This window comes from Leptonychotes weddellii, chromosome 13 (genome assembly GCF_054177405.1).
Source record: "Leptonychotes weddellii isolate Sample4059 chromosome 13, ASM5417740v2, whole genome shotgun sequence".
NCBI lineage: Eukaryota > Metazoa > Chordata > Mammalia > Carnivora > Phocidae > Leptonychotes > Leptonychotes weddellii.
In genome coordinates, this window is record NC_138381.1 from 64,815,410 (window position 1) to 64,829,314 (window position 13,905).

At 55.2% G+C, this 13,905-nt stretch overlaps 1 protein-coding gene across 9 annotated transcripts in view; it reads right to left on the reverse strand.

Moving 5' to 3' along the window:
* The window catches only part of KIAA1671 (KIAA1671 ortholog), a 181,899-nt gene that overhangs the window by 7,813 nt on the left and 160,181 nt on the right, over positions 1–13,905 (reverse strand). For all 9 annotated transcript variants that reach the window (XM_081801945.1, XM_081801948.1, XM_081801947.1 and 6 more), the window contains 5 exons: positions 11,723–11,841; positions 8,536–8,791; positions 5,535–5,709; positions 3,512–3,639; positions 1,836–1,969 (listed from right to left, as the gene is read on the reverse strand). In XM_081801945.1, the coding sequence (XP_081658071.1) occupies positions 1,836–1,969; positions 3,512–3,639; positions 5,535–5,709; positions 8,536–8,791; positions 11,723–11,841 (812 nt within the window). The remainder of the gene's footprint in view (positions 1–1,835; positions 1,970–3,511; positions 3,640–5,534; positions 5,710–8,535; positions 8,792–11,722; positions 11,842–13,905) is intronic.

Consider the following 13,905-nt stretch of genomic DNA (forward strand, 5'->3'; position numbering starts at 1 on the left):
TGTTGGTGGGAATGCAAGTTGGTACAGCCACTTTGGAAAACAGTGTGGAGGTTCCTCAAAAATTTAAAAATAGAGCTACCCTATGACCCAGCAATTGCACTACTGGGTATTTACCCTGAAGATACAGATGTAGTGAAAAGAAGGGCCATATGCATCCCAATGTTCATAGCAGCAATGTCCACAATAGCCAAACTGTGGAAAGAGCCGAGATGTTCTTCAACAAATGAATGGATAAAGAAGATGTGGTCCATATATACAATGGAATATTACTCAGCCATCAGAAAGGATGAATACCCACCATGTGCATCAACATGGATGGGACTGGAGCATATACTACTTTATAATCATACACAAGTACTCACAAGATCCAACCTATAATCATACACAAGTACTCACAAGATCCAACCTATGTTGATCTCAGAGAAAGTTCCTGACCCCAACCCCTAGAGGGCTCAGGGAACTTGCTGACCCAGCTGGGGTGGGATGGGGGTGTGCAAGGAAGGAGAGGTCCCCCGGGCAGACAGGACTCTGGGGTGCCCCAAGCCAGCCTCACCCGATGGCAGAGGCACCAGACCAGGCCTCCAGAGAGGTTCCTCTGAGACCCTGGTCTGGGGGCTCCTCCAGCCCCAGAGAAACACTGGAGTGCTCAGCTGACTCCAGAGCCACCCTGCAATTCTGGTATCTCCAGAGCACAAGAGGCACCATCTCAACTATGGCCTTGTTTCTCTTAACCTCTTGTCCTTTAGCTTCCCACAGCCCGCTCTGTGCTCTGCTAATAGGCACTGCCTACAGACCCCCTGTGATGTCAGGCCTCCGGGCCTTTGCACGTGCTGTGACTTAAGCCTGGGGAACCCCTCACGTTGCCATCTTTTTGTCTATCGTGACTCAGCTCAGGCAACTCCTTCTCCTGGAAGCCTTTTTCTGCACTGTCCTTCCTCAAGTCTGGGTTACGAGTCCTTCCTCTATCACCGGGATCAGATAAAGAGCCAGAGAGGAAGTAGTTTTTTGACTCTGTGGGTCCTGGGGTGCCTGCTACAACTAGCCAACCCCACAGCCCTAACGGGAGCAGCCCTATACGGAGAGGAATGGGTGTGGCTGGGTGCCAATAAAGCTTTATTTACACAAACAGACAGTGGGCGGAACTTGGCCCATGGGCTACAGCTTGCCAAACCCCGCTCTGTCGCAGCACTTACAACATTACAACTTAGTGTGAATAATCCCTCACTTTTATGTGTTAACTTGCGGTAAGAAAAGCCCGATGCATGGCTCGATCTCAAGACCCTGAGATCATGACTTGGGCTGAAATCAAGAATCGGACGCTCAACTGACTGAGTGCCCCGGGAGCCCCAGAATCCCACTGTCCTTTCTCGAGCACGTCTGCAAGCCAGTGCCAATGCAAAGGGCTCTGCACACACTTTCTCCTTTTGTCCTCATGACCACCCTGGAAGGTTAGAATGATGAGTCAACCCATTTTGCAGATAAGGAGACTGAGGCCCAGAGAGGCAGAGTGACACCCCCCACCCCGCCCCCAGGCCAAGCAGCTCGGCTAGACTAGGTCAGTAGTCCCACTACACAGCCCTGGATTTCCGTGTGGGACGTGGAGGGGGGTGGGGGAAGAGTAAGGCCAGCCGGCCTGATTCCTGGTCCTCTTCCCCCCTACCCCAGCGTGTTTTTAGATCTCAGGCTGCCGAGAGTTCACGTGAACAGAGTTCTGCTGCTAGAGGGAAACACACAGCTGCAACTCGCCTTTGCATCCAGCTCTAAGACCCAGATAAGCACCCCCCAGAATTGCATCCTGAGTCCAGGGTGGAGGCCTCATCCCCAAGACCCCTCACCTGTCGTCCTTCTCCATGCTGGAGGGCAGCACGCGACTGCCCAGCTGGAAGGGGGACTTGGGGGTCTTGGGCTGGGGGGCCCAGCCTGGGGCCTCACTGGGACTGTCGGCCTCTGGCCTCTTGTGCAGCTGAGCCTGGGGAGAGAAGAGAGAGCCGAGTCTGTTACCACCTCTGGTCTGCGGAAGGCTCCCATCTGATGGCACCGTCACTGTTTGGCAACAACAGGGCCCCCCAGCAACTGAGCGGACCCAGGCAGGAAACACAGGGGCGGGGGAGATGCCACCTGACCTTGGAGGCTAAGAGAAATCGGAGGCCAGGCGAGCAGTCTACGCAGCTACCCTTGGCCACTAGGATCAAAGAACCAGCACCGAAACCCCACACAATCGTGTCCTCTCCTCTTTGATGGAAAAGCCACCACCTTGGGACGGGATGTTCTGTCTCCTTTCACTTCCCAAGAACCCCGGCATGGAGGTAATGGCCCCATCTTGCAGATGACACTCAGTTCTGCGAAGCTTCTTGGTCCTGTGTCCACATGGATAAGATGAGATTTTGACTATCATGCTCCCACAGGAAAAAGGCAGGGCCGATGTCCCCCATTTTGGGGGAGGGGCTATGGTCGGGAATGGGATGACAGTATGATGTTCACAGAGCTCCCCTGGGAGCCCGGGGGTGTGCTGGTGGTAGGTGACAGGTGTCTCCGAGGCAACGCTGGGCGGCCCCCATCACCATCGTCCGCCTGACACCTCTCTGCGCCGAGCACCCGCCGTTTGGCGACCAGGCCTAACGTATGTGACACACGTCAGCCGGAAGTAGAGGCTGGCTCTCCCCATTTTACAGCGGAGTAGCCTCAAGGTCAAAGATCAAGCAGTGTGCCTAAAGGCACACAGTTTTCAAGACCTGGGATTCGCCCCGGGTCTGCCCAACCCCAACCCCAACCCCAGGGCTCCTTCCAGAATGAGCCCAGTAGCCTCCCCCCGACTGTTGCTGACTGCCAGGTTCAAGGAGCTCACGCTAACTGTAGCAAACGAGTCGCAGGAGCCTCGTCTCGACAGCGTGCGGGGGACCCGAGCGGCGTCCAGGGACCCAAGCACCGGCCTCGGGAGTTCCGTGGGGCACCCGCCCGGAGCCCACGCCTTTGCAGCCTGCTGTGCCGGGCTGCCCTGTGACAGGGCATTTGTTCAGACGCTGGAAACGAAAGGCAGGAAACCCCTGGCCTAGGGCAGCGGCCGCCACACGGTCCCATCTGGCAGGTTTATAAATCAGCCACAGGGACAGGCGTGCGTGTGCTGTTCACGGACTTTTTACTCTTGCAAAAAATGGCAGGTACTGTGGCCGTGTGGGCTACTACTGGGGGAAGCTGGGTGAGGCACGCATGCCCACCCCCGGCACTATTTCTGCAACTTCTTGTGAGTTGAACTGTTTCAAAATTGGAGGGGAGGAGGGAGGGAGGGAAGGTAGGAAGGAAGGGAGGAAGGGAGGGAGGGAGGGAGGGAGGGAGGAAGGGAGGAAGGAGAGAGGGAGGGAAGGAAGGAAGGAAGGAAGAGGGAAGAGGGAAGGAGGAAGGGGAAAGGGAGGGAGGGAAGGGGGAATGGGGGAAGGGAGGGAGGGAAGGACACATGGGGCCTGTTCTCCTTGCTGCCGAGGTCGAGGGTAGCTCTGGGTGTGAAGCTTGTTACCTTTAGCACTGCCGGGTCCATGCCTGGAAACACAGGCATCCTCTGCGGATGGCTGGTGGGGGTCCTCTCAGCCCTGGAGGGCTTCTCCTCCTCCTCATCGGACTCTTCCCTCCTGGGAGATTTCTCTTCTGTCGCAAAGAAAAGAGCACTGACATCACTGGCAGCCACCGGATCCTCTGCACAAAGTCCCTCATGCAGTCCTCGCACCAGCCCAGCCCGGAAGTCGTCACTGGCCCATTTTACAGATGAGGACAAACTCAGGTTCCTCATGGCTGACAATGCGGTATGACGGATGTTCTCCTGGGAGAAGGCACAGACAGACCCCCCTCCTGGCTCCTGGCTCTTTCCCAGTCAGGGAAAGAGAAGGAAGTCTTTGGCAGAGAGGCAAGGAGACGGAAACGCCTTCAGCCAGCAATGCACGGGGCTGGTGGTCTCAGAAGAGGGCGTGGAGGGCTTCATGTGTCTCGTGGAAGGCCTGACCAGAAGCCACTTCCCTTCGCAAGAGTCCCCATTGCTGGGACTTCACTCCATTGCCATGTTCCAGCCTCATAGGAGAGACTTTGGCGACATGGACCGTTTGTCCCCACTCCTCCGGGAGTGAGGGGTGAGGAGTTTCAGCCTCCCGGAGGCCCTGGCCCGGGCTTGGGCGCAGTGAGGAGTGCGGGGAGGAGGTGGGGATGGACGAGGAGGAACCAGGCAAGGCCTGCTCCCCTGGAGCCCCTAGGCCATGCAGGGAACTGGGGTGTGTTCAGAAAGCATACCCCCAGGCCTCCCCCAGCCCCAGGCCGGTTCCTTGAGGCTGCTGGGAACCAGACTGCTGCTGCCACGTTCCAGCTAGGGGTACTGGTGTGATTCTGTCCCCATGTTGGTTTTTATTTGCTCCAGGCAGCTCGGTGGAATTTGGCTCAGAAAACCCAGAAAGTGTGCAGAGGTCTCAATCAAGGCATTTAAACACTTCCTTTAATAATAAACATGAGGGGGGGCGCCTGGGTGGCTCAGTCAGTTAAGCGGCTGCCTTTGGCTCAGATCATGATCCCAGGGTCCTGGGATGGAGCCCCGCATTGGGCTCCTGCTCAGCGGGGCGTCTGCCTCTCCCTCTCCCTCTGTGCGTGCTCTCTCTCGCTCTATCGCAAGTAAATAAGTAAAATCTTTAAACTAATAATAATAATAATAATACACATGAGGTAGGAGAGGGAATAATAAACATGAGGTAGGAGAGGACAAACCCCACGTGAACAAAGGCCCTGCAAGTGTTTGGGGGACACACCACAGCATATGTGCAGAGCAGGGAGGTCACCTGCTACGGTTTCCAAGAGGAGATTTTGCTTCTTAACACTCCTCCATGGCTCCCCATCCACAGACAAAGTCGAACTCCTTAGCAAGGAATCACGACTGTCCATGAGCAGGCCTCTGCCCACCTTTCCGGCACGACCCCTGCTATTCCCGGCGTGAGCGGCCCTGAACTGCTTAGAGAGACCTCTGCTGCACACAGAGATGGGCTTCCCGCACCCCTGCCCCTTTGAGCCCACTGTTCTGTATGGAATACCCTTCCCTGGCTGATGCCTCTTGGCTCTTTGAGATTCAGTTCAGGTTTTGACATAGGACTCAGCCAAAAAAGTCCTTAGAGGAAAATGAGTAGCCTTAAAATAATTCATTGGAAACATAAAGACTGATGATAAATAGAACTGATCTTTCAACTCGAGAGTCTGGGCAAAGACCCGCAAACAAACCTCAAGAAAGTATCAGTGACTTTAGTAAGGATAAAGGCAGAAACAGCAAAAACCTATTAAGTTGTATCTCTGTCCTTCACAACCCATGGAGCCCCAGTGAATATATCATCCTGAAAAAAACCTTTTTCACCTAATTTCTAATAAGGTCTGTACAATAAGAGAGCACAGGTTCCTATGTAACTGTGTTCTAACATCCTACAGCCTACAAAGTCAGGAAGTTCTTCTTGGTGTCTAACCTAAATCCGTCCTGCTGTTCAGTGTGGCATCTGTGGAGAAGGGAGGGCACGGAGTACCTGTTGAGTCCTTGAACATCCACACGTTGTCAGCCTCCTCCTCCAAAGGAGACCTGCTCTCCGACTCACTGACTCGGCTGCGCCGGAGGGAGTGGGAGATGGGAGCCCGGCGGCGGCTTCTCTTGCTGAGCTGCACCCGGGTCTTGAGGGCACTTGAGTCGAGGACTGAGGTTTGCTTTGGGAGGGGCAGGCAGGAAGAGGGAGAAAGCAAAGGGAACCATTAGTTGAGGGCGCCGCCCATGGGAGCTTCCCTGACGCACGAGATGCTGTGGGTGGTACGTGGGCCAACATGTTCACATTTTTATGGCCACCGCAACACTGTAAGCCCCAATTACTCCACGAAACACACCACGTAGGCTGGTTACAATGATCACATGAGCCTTGAAGGCCCTGGCACAGCCCCAGAGTGGACATGAATGAAAATGCCTTTTCCCTCCTGGTGACATAGGAGCATGGAAGCTGGAACCCCTGCTCGGTATACAGCAGGGGCCCAATCAGTGTTTGTTTGCTTGTTGAATGAATAACTGGATACATCATCTAACTAAATCCTCGTGGGAACCCTATTCACACGGGGCCCGGGAGCTGAGGCATCCTCGGTGCGGTCCCCCCTCCACCCACAACCTCCTTTGGGGGGGCAGGTAGAGGGTGCAGAGCAACGCACTTGCGCCAAGCCTTTGCCTACAAGCATCACACTCTGAGCAGAGGCAGGTGGACAGTCCGTGACTGAGTGACGAAAGGTGTCGGGGGGGCACACCAGCCAGGGGCGCCCAGCCAGGAGGTGGGGCAGCCCCTGGCCCAGCGATCGCCTGGGGGAATGGAGGCGAAGAACTCAGAGCTCTGTGTTCAAATCCCACTCGGTTCAAATCCTAGCTGCATGAGCCGCGGACTTCACCTCCCTGAGGTGCCCCTCTTTGTAGAAAAGGGGATCACAGGAGTACCTGCCGCCCACGGTGGTCGAGAGAATTCAGTGAGTCCAGGCGGGGCAAGTCCTGGTTTGAGACAGTGTCTGACCAAGGCTGACACAGGCAGCAGCTGTTACCGGCCATCTCCCGGGCTCGCCTGAAATGTGGGGTCCTCCCTCTCGGGTCTGCTTTGGAGAAGCTCTATCAGCCAAGGCCTTTTCAAGGAGCGATGACGGGCTAATTTCGGTGAATCATTTCCCACCGGTTGGTAAGTGGCAGACGACACACTGGGGGCGGGAGGAGGGAGCTGATGTTTGTGCAGCTTCTTCTCAAGGTGGTCACAATGGCGGCCAGTGGGGGGAGCTGATGGGGCTGGGGGGGGGAGGGACGGAAGTCCCAAACTGGGGGATCGCTTCTCAGATCCAGTTTTTCAGACTCAGAGAAAGGGGGGAGGGAACTGCCCCAGGAAGGAGCTGGCTTGCAGGGCAGCTGGGTGTGTTTCCCCGGGGCTACCCCTCGGCCACAGGCTGGGGCAGGGCCCGGATGCCTTGGTGCCTCAGCTTCCCTTTCAGCCTCCAAACGGCCCCCACAGGAGCCGCCAGTTGGGGTGGGCAGTGCCCGTAGACTTCAGTACGTGATAAATAAGCAGCCAGACCTGGGATCGGGGACACTCGCATTTGAGTCACCCAATGGCCACGTTGGTTCTCCCATCTGCAGGATGGGGCAGGAATTTTTGCCTCTTGGGGCTACTGGCCTATGAGCAGTCTCACCACTCGGGGACTGGTGGCTGTTGACACCGCTGTTGGTATTTATAATGGACCCTGAGAAAGAACGGCTTAGTGTTCTAGAAGGTTAAGTCCAGCGGATTGTGCCATGGCCCGGGGACATCCTATAAGCACGTAAGCTACAGCCACGCTTGGCACACAGCTTGAGCTTGGTACATGTTTGTTGAATGAATACCTGAACACATCACCTAACTGAATCCTTCCAACCCACACCATGTGCATGTTTATATAATGGGGTGGCCCAAGGGAGACCAAACTTGTGTCTTTTCCCATCTCTGCCCTTAATTCAGAGGCGCCAGCAAGAGACTCTGACTGTAGTTAGAAGGGGGAATTCCCTTTGAGGATCCAGAGGAAGCCCCTTCTCCCAAAGCACTGGGGGTTCCTTCTCCGGGGGGGAATCTGGGTAGCCATCCCTAAGGGTGTGGGCATGAGGCTTTACTGCCAGGAGACTGGGTTGCTTTTAGGTTTTGCACCATTTAGATGATGCATCCACAGGAGGGTGGGCTGGGGGGTGGGTAGCCCTACTGTCAGGGGAGGAGAATAATGGGACTTGGAGGGTTGAAAAGGAAACTGTGCCTGCCCCCTGCAGGTGGGGCTCCTGCGGGAGTAAAGAGGACAGGTACTGGTCTGGAAGGGGCTACAGCGGGATGCCGTTGGGCCTGGGCGGCTGGCATCCGGGAGGCTGGTTCTGCTTGGGACCTAGAAGAGCTGAGTTCTAGGGGCTGCCCCCGGGGACCCACATGAGGGCTATCTATGCCTGAAGGGTCCCCCTTCCCGGAGCTGCCACTACCCATTTACAGAGAGACTTGGATCTGCGGGCATCAGAGACACGTCCCACCGAGCAAGGCCTTGGTGAGAACACCCAGCAGAATGGGTCTGAGCAAAACTCCAGACTCTGCACACCTGGAATTGCAAACCTCAGGCAGCCCACCCCCCAACTGTCTCCAAGCCCCCGGAGATGAGGCGCCAGACTTCCTGCTTACCAAACACGTGGGGGCTAGGATCAGTTTTAATTTGAACCCAGGTGATTATATTTGAGGTCGTGGAGCCCACTGTGCCGGTTATCAGTGGGTGAGGAAGCCAAGGCTCAGAGAGGTGAAGACGTGTGCCCCAAGACACACAGCTGGTGTGTGGCAGGTGCAAGCTACACACAGACATCAGTCCCATCGCAAAGACTGTTCCCTCTACACCCACCACAGGGGTCCCTGGCACACAGATTCTACCCCTGAGAGGGGCCACCCACTGCGAGATGCCAGAGCATCCCTTTAAGAAGAAAGGACTCTTTCCAACACACGCTCCCAGTTACAGACTTACATCAATGAAGGAGAAGTCGTCCACCCTCTTCACGGGGCAGGGGTCTGGCGGAGGCAGCCCCTCCATCCCATCCGTGGATTCCAAATCGGTACTGGATTGGTCCACGCTGGTGCTCCGCTGGTCTCTGGAGCAGCTGTGCTGGTCCCCGGCCGAGGTGGCCTCCGTTTGGGAGGACAGTGAGGACAAGCGGCTGCTGGGGAGCTGCTTCCGGGCCGACACGGCACTGCTGTCCGGGGACGGGGACTCGGGGGCCAGACTATGAGAAAGGAAGGAAGGGAGACCTCATTTGTGCAGGTGGTTGGACAGAACTGAATTTCCAGCAGAGGAGGTGCAGAAAGCAGGTTCAGGCTGTGCTTTCTAAGACACAGGACATCCCCGTAGGCTATGTCCTTTCTGGGCAAGCCTGGCGCTGTTCGTGGTGCCTCCAGAACACCTGGACAGGGCTGGAATGGGAGGGGCCGGTCCGGTCCCATTCCAGACCCTCCAACCCTGCCCTGGGCAGGAGGGCAGGAGACACTGGGCACACGTGGCGACTGGGCCCTCGCCATGTGGCGAGTGTGAGCCCAGAGTATAGAGTCCACACTGGATTCCCACCACTTTGGAAAAAAAAAAAGAGAGAAAGAGAATATAAAATACTGATGCATGTTGAACTGATAATATTTCGGATCTGGATTCGCTAAAATATTGTTATTTAAATTAAATTGTTAAGATGTTTTTTTTTTACTCTTTTGAGGTGGCTCCTGGGACATCTTAAATGACCCACACCTCGTGTTTGTGGCTCGAGTTGTATTTCTGTTGGACAGCGCTGACGTCGATCAAAAAATCACCAGTCCCTTCTGGTAGAGCAGGAAGCAGGGGAATTTTCTGCATGGTTCCATTCATTCATGCATGCATTCAGTCAAGAGTTACTGAGCACTTACTACGTGCCAGGCACTGCTACCCACTGAATCACTGAATCCTCTCCCCAGTCCTGCGAGGCCGCCACAATGCTATCAGGTAGGATTAGCCCCGGGAAGTTAAATATTAACCTCGCTAAAGACGAGGAAACCAAGGCACAGAGATGTGAAGTGGCTTTGCCCAAAGGGGCAGAACTCACTCCGGAATCCATGCCCTTGACCCTCTCCGACTTCTGGGATTTCTTCCCATGGTAATGTATTTAAGTACGGCTCGGATAACTAGAACCACATAAGACAGAAATGTAAAAATAAGTTAAGTCATTATGCTAAAAAGCACTCCCCATTAAAAAGACACCAAAGTCAAGAGCATGGGAGAGCCAACCCTGAGGAAGGGCAGCCGGGCACGGGACACCACCTCCTGAGAGGAGGGTCTGCCCTGGAAGCAGGGCCGCACCCCTGCCCAGAACCTATCCTGGTGCTTCACGGCGGGAGCACATCCCAGCTCTGTCCGCCCTGGGATGATTTTATTACCCGGAACAGGCAGGATGTGGGGATGCGGGGTGGGACTGAAGCAAACCCCCCACCTCCGCCAGACAAGAGGGAAATACCACCGAGGAGGCAGCAGATGGCGCTGCTGACCAGGGCTGGGGACGCGCGACTGCGGGATGGGACGGGCCAGGGAGGGGGCGCTGCAGTACCTCCGGGGAACAAAAGGGGGCGCCCACCCACAGGAGCGGCCCCAGGTCCCAGAGGCCAGCTGCGGGGAACGGAGGCTCAGGAGCGGGGCAAATCCGAGACGCAGGCTTCCGGACTCAGAGTCCAGAGGGCTCTTGCAGGAAATCTAAGTGAAGTCTAGTGATATTTAAGGACGCTCATTAACGGCACCCGTGTCACGGGTTCGGCGAGAAAAGGCTTTCACAGGTACTACACGGGTATCACCTTTGCTTCCTTTTGTCTTCTTCGTACCCATTTTCAATTCCATCCGCCTCCATCCGACTTTCACATCGTCGGCTGTGGGACATAACCCAGTAGAGGCTTGTGACGACCACTCCCGGCTGGAAGCGCAGGGGAAGCAGGTGGGGGACCTGGGGTTGAGTCTGCCCGATCCCTGGGCAGACCAACCACAGGCGAGGAAACCGAGTCACAGAGACACGGCCAGCACAGGGCCATGCCGGAGGCAACCCAGGTCTCTCTGACTTCAAAAGACCACGCAACCCTGACCGTGGTGGCGTGACCACGCGATCCCAGGGCCCTGGGCTAGGAAAGACGTGAGCTGAGAACACGGCAGTGTCCACCCCATGTGTCCATGAAGCCACTCCTGTGCTCGATCCCGCCCCAGGGGGAGAAGAAAAATTGTACTTTTAAAATAATGAACAGGGGCCATGAGCAGGTGCTCGACTACGTGCCAGGAAATATGCTAATTGCCCACAGGTTCCCCTGCCAACAACCCCGTGTGGTGGGGTGCCTCAGCCTTCACCTCTGCAAGATGGGGCAACAGGATTAGACGTTAACACATTTACGTGCTTACAACAGTGCTTGGCACGTACGCTCAATAAAGCCCGGCTGTTTTTACAAGCATCATTCCCTTCCTACAGGGGAGGAATGTCAACTCTGGAAGGCATATAACTCAGTTACCCAGAGTCCCATCGGCAGCTGGGGTGGAGCCGGGATTCGGGGCTGCCTGCCTCCTGTATCAGGCAGACATCTGAGGGCCCTACAGGCCATCAACTGGGGCGATGTTAAATGCAAGACAGCTTATGAAGCAACATGTGGGGCATGCTCCTCTGTTTGTAAACACACACGGACTTACTGAAAAAAAAAAAAAGTCTAGACAGACGTCTAGCAAGAAGCATCAGTGCCTTCATTAATGACCCGTGTGCTGGGGTTACAGGTGTTTTCATTTTCTTTGTACTTCCTTTCATCATGGCCAAATACACATAACGTCAAGGTGACTATCAGTGACGTTGAGCACGCTGACCGTGTGGTGTAGGCACGACCATGATACAGTTCTAGGACATCTTCCCAAAAGGAAGCCTGGCACTTAACCCACCCCCAGCCCCTGGCACCTAATCTACTCTCTGTCTCTATGGATTTACCTATTCTGGACATTTCGTATATCCTTTTAAAATAATTTTTTTGTACTTTCTAAATTTTTTTTTGGACAAGAATGGATTACGCTGCTACCTACAGACAACACAGGTTCGAGGAATATAGAAATGAGGGGGCACGTGGGCCACGCTGCCTTCCATCCAGACGCGCCACCCTGCAGCCAGGAGCCCCGCAGGCCCTACCTCTCCCCGCTCTGGCGCTGGTCTGTCCATGTCCCATACTGGCTGTCGGCTTCCTGCACGAGGGTGTCGGTGTCCTTGGCCTCGGGGGGCCGCCTGGAGAAACACTGCTTCAGCTGGTCCTGCAGAGACAAGCCAGAGGGGAGAGATTTCCATCAATGCTCAGAACCTGGTCCCCCGGCTGACACAGATCACACGGCATTGCCCCCGGCTCAAACCCGCCCCAGCTCTCTACTGTGCTTAGAGGCCGGTGCAGATGTCTGGGGTGGGCATTAGGGTGACCAACTGTCCCAATGTGCCCAAGACACCACAGGAGGCAGGACGGTCGGTGTTAAAGGCAAGCAAGCCGGGATGAAGGCGTCACCCATGCAGGGTCCTGCTGGGCACCATGCTGCCCAACCTCAGTGCCCCTCTGTCCGCCTAGCACCACATGCAGGACCATCTTCTCTCCATCTTGGGTCTCCCAGGACTTGTCCACCTGGTTAGGGCACTCCCTCAGCTGTCCCCCGCCCCCGGGTTCCCACCACCACCACGCTTCCAACACAGCACCTGCGGAGCATTTAACTGTGCCCAGCTTTGACCAAGCTGTTTGCACACCACCTCACTGAACTGAAGTTCCATGGCCATCCTTATTACAATCCCATTTTCCAGATGAGAACACTGAGACTCAGACTGGTGAAGAGACATGTCCCAAACCAAACAGCCAGTGCATGGCGAAGCAGACCTCAAACCCGGACAGGAGGCTTGGGTCCACGTCCAAACCGGTAACCACTGCACCCCAGGCAACCTGGGGTCCCTCGGCTATCACTGCCTGCTCAGTTGCTGCCTGTGCCCTTGCCCAGGGCCCTTGGAAGGAGTGCTGGCACAGCGTGGGCAGCCACGGAGCTCCATTAAATGTCTGAACTGCTGGCTTCCCTACCTTGTTCACTTTCAGCGAATTAAAAGCCCATTCCCTGCTCAACAACCTTCAATGGCTCCCTATTGTCCTCCGGCAGAAATCCAATAGCCCTGTAGTTGAGCCCCTAATTTCCTCTCCAGTCCCATCTCCCACCCCACCCCAAACAAACCCTTCCTCCCACCCTCCCTGACCTCCTCACACATCCCAGCCTCTGCGGGTTTGCTTGCGCCCCTCCCTCTTCTTTACCCATCCTGTCGGTCAAAACCATTACAACCCAGTGATCTCTCCCCCTGCTGAGCTCTTCCTGCCTACCCTGGACTCACTGTTGTACCAGGTAAAGTTCGACATCGAAGTTACTTACTCCATAGAAATTTACTGAGCGCTTACTATGTGCCAGGCACCAGGGAACTGGGCTTGGTGGCAGGCGGCGGGGGCGGGTCACGGCACAGACGAAGCCCCTCAGAGTCTGTAACTTAGCACGAGGTCGGGATGTTCTATCATCTTTGCTCACACTCCACGCCTTTTCGCAGCTTCTACAAAACCGTTTTTGGCGGAACAAGCCTGTGTGGTCCAGGTCCAACCCAACACCACTCACTGCCCACAGAACACTTTCTCTAGTCACCAAAAGAATATGTGTTTGTTGTAAAACATTTAGAAATTCTAGAAACGCACAAAGAGAAACGCTTTAAAAATACCCGTCACCCATGGACAATACTCTGGCACAGTCCTGCCCGGAATTTCCCCTGTGTCACTTCATCCAGATCCTCACCTTTAAATGGCTGAAGAAGATCCTACTGGATGGACTCAGCGCCATTCATGGGACCAATCCCCAAGCGCTGGGCATTTAGGTTGCTAAATATTTTTCCCTATTCTAAACAATGTGACGAACATCCTTGAGGCTCAAGTGACACATCTCTGTGATTATTCCCCACAAGAGAGATTCCTAAGTACAGAATCACCAGGTCAAGGGGTGGCCTATTTTTAAGGCTTTGGCTCCTGATGAGCGAGGGGGCCTTGGGACAGGCTGCCTAATCGCCAAGCCCATGGGCAGTGTGTGTGTGTGTGGGGGGGGGTGTATGCACGCTTTAGGGATGAAGTCAGTCTCCACTCGGGGAAACTCGGGAGGTTTTTGCCTTGAAAGATCACCTGACAGTCTCAGATGCCCGCACCCTGAACAGAATTCTCCCTGGCACCCAGGAAGGGAAGTGGTCATCTGCGCATACTCCCAGTTAAAATACTGTTTTTCAAAGATGTCACAGAATTAGGCATTCCCTAACTTAATCCCCTA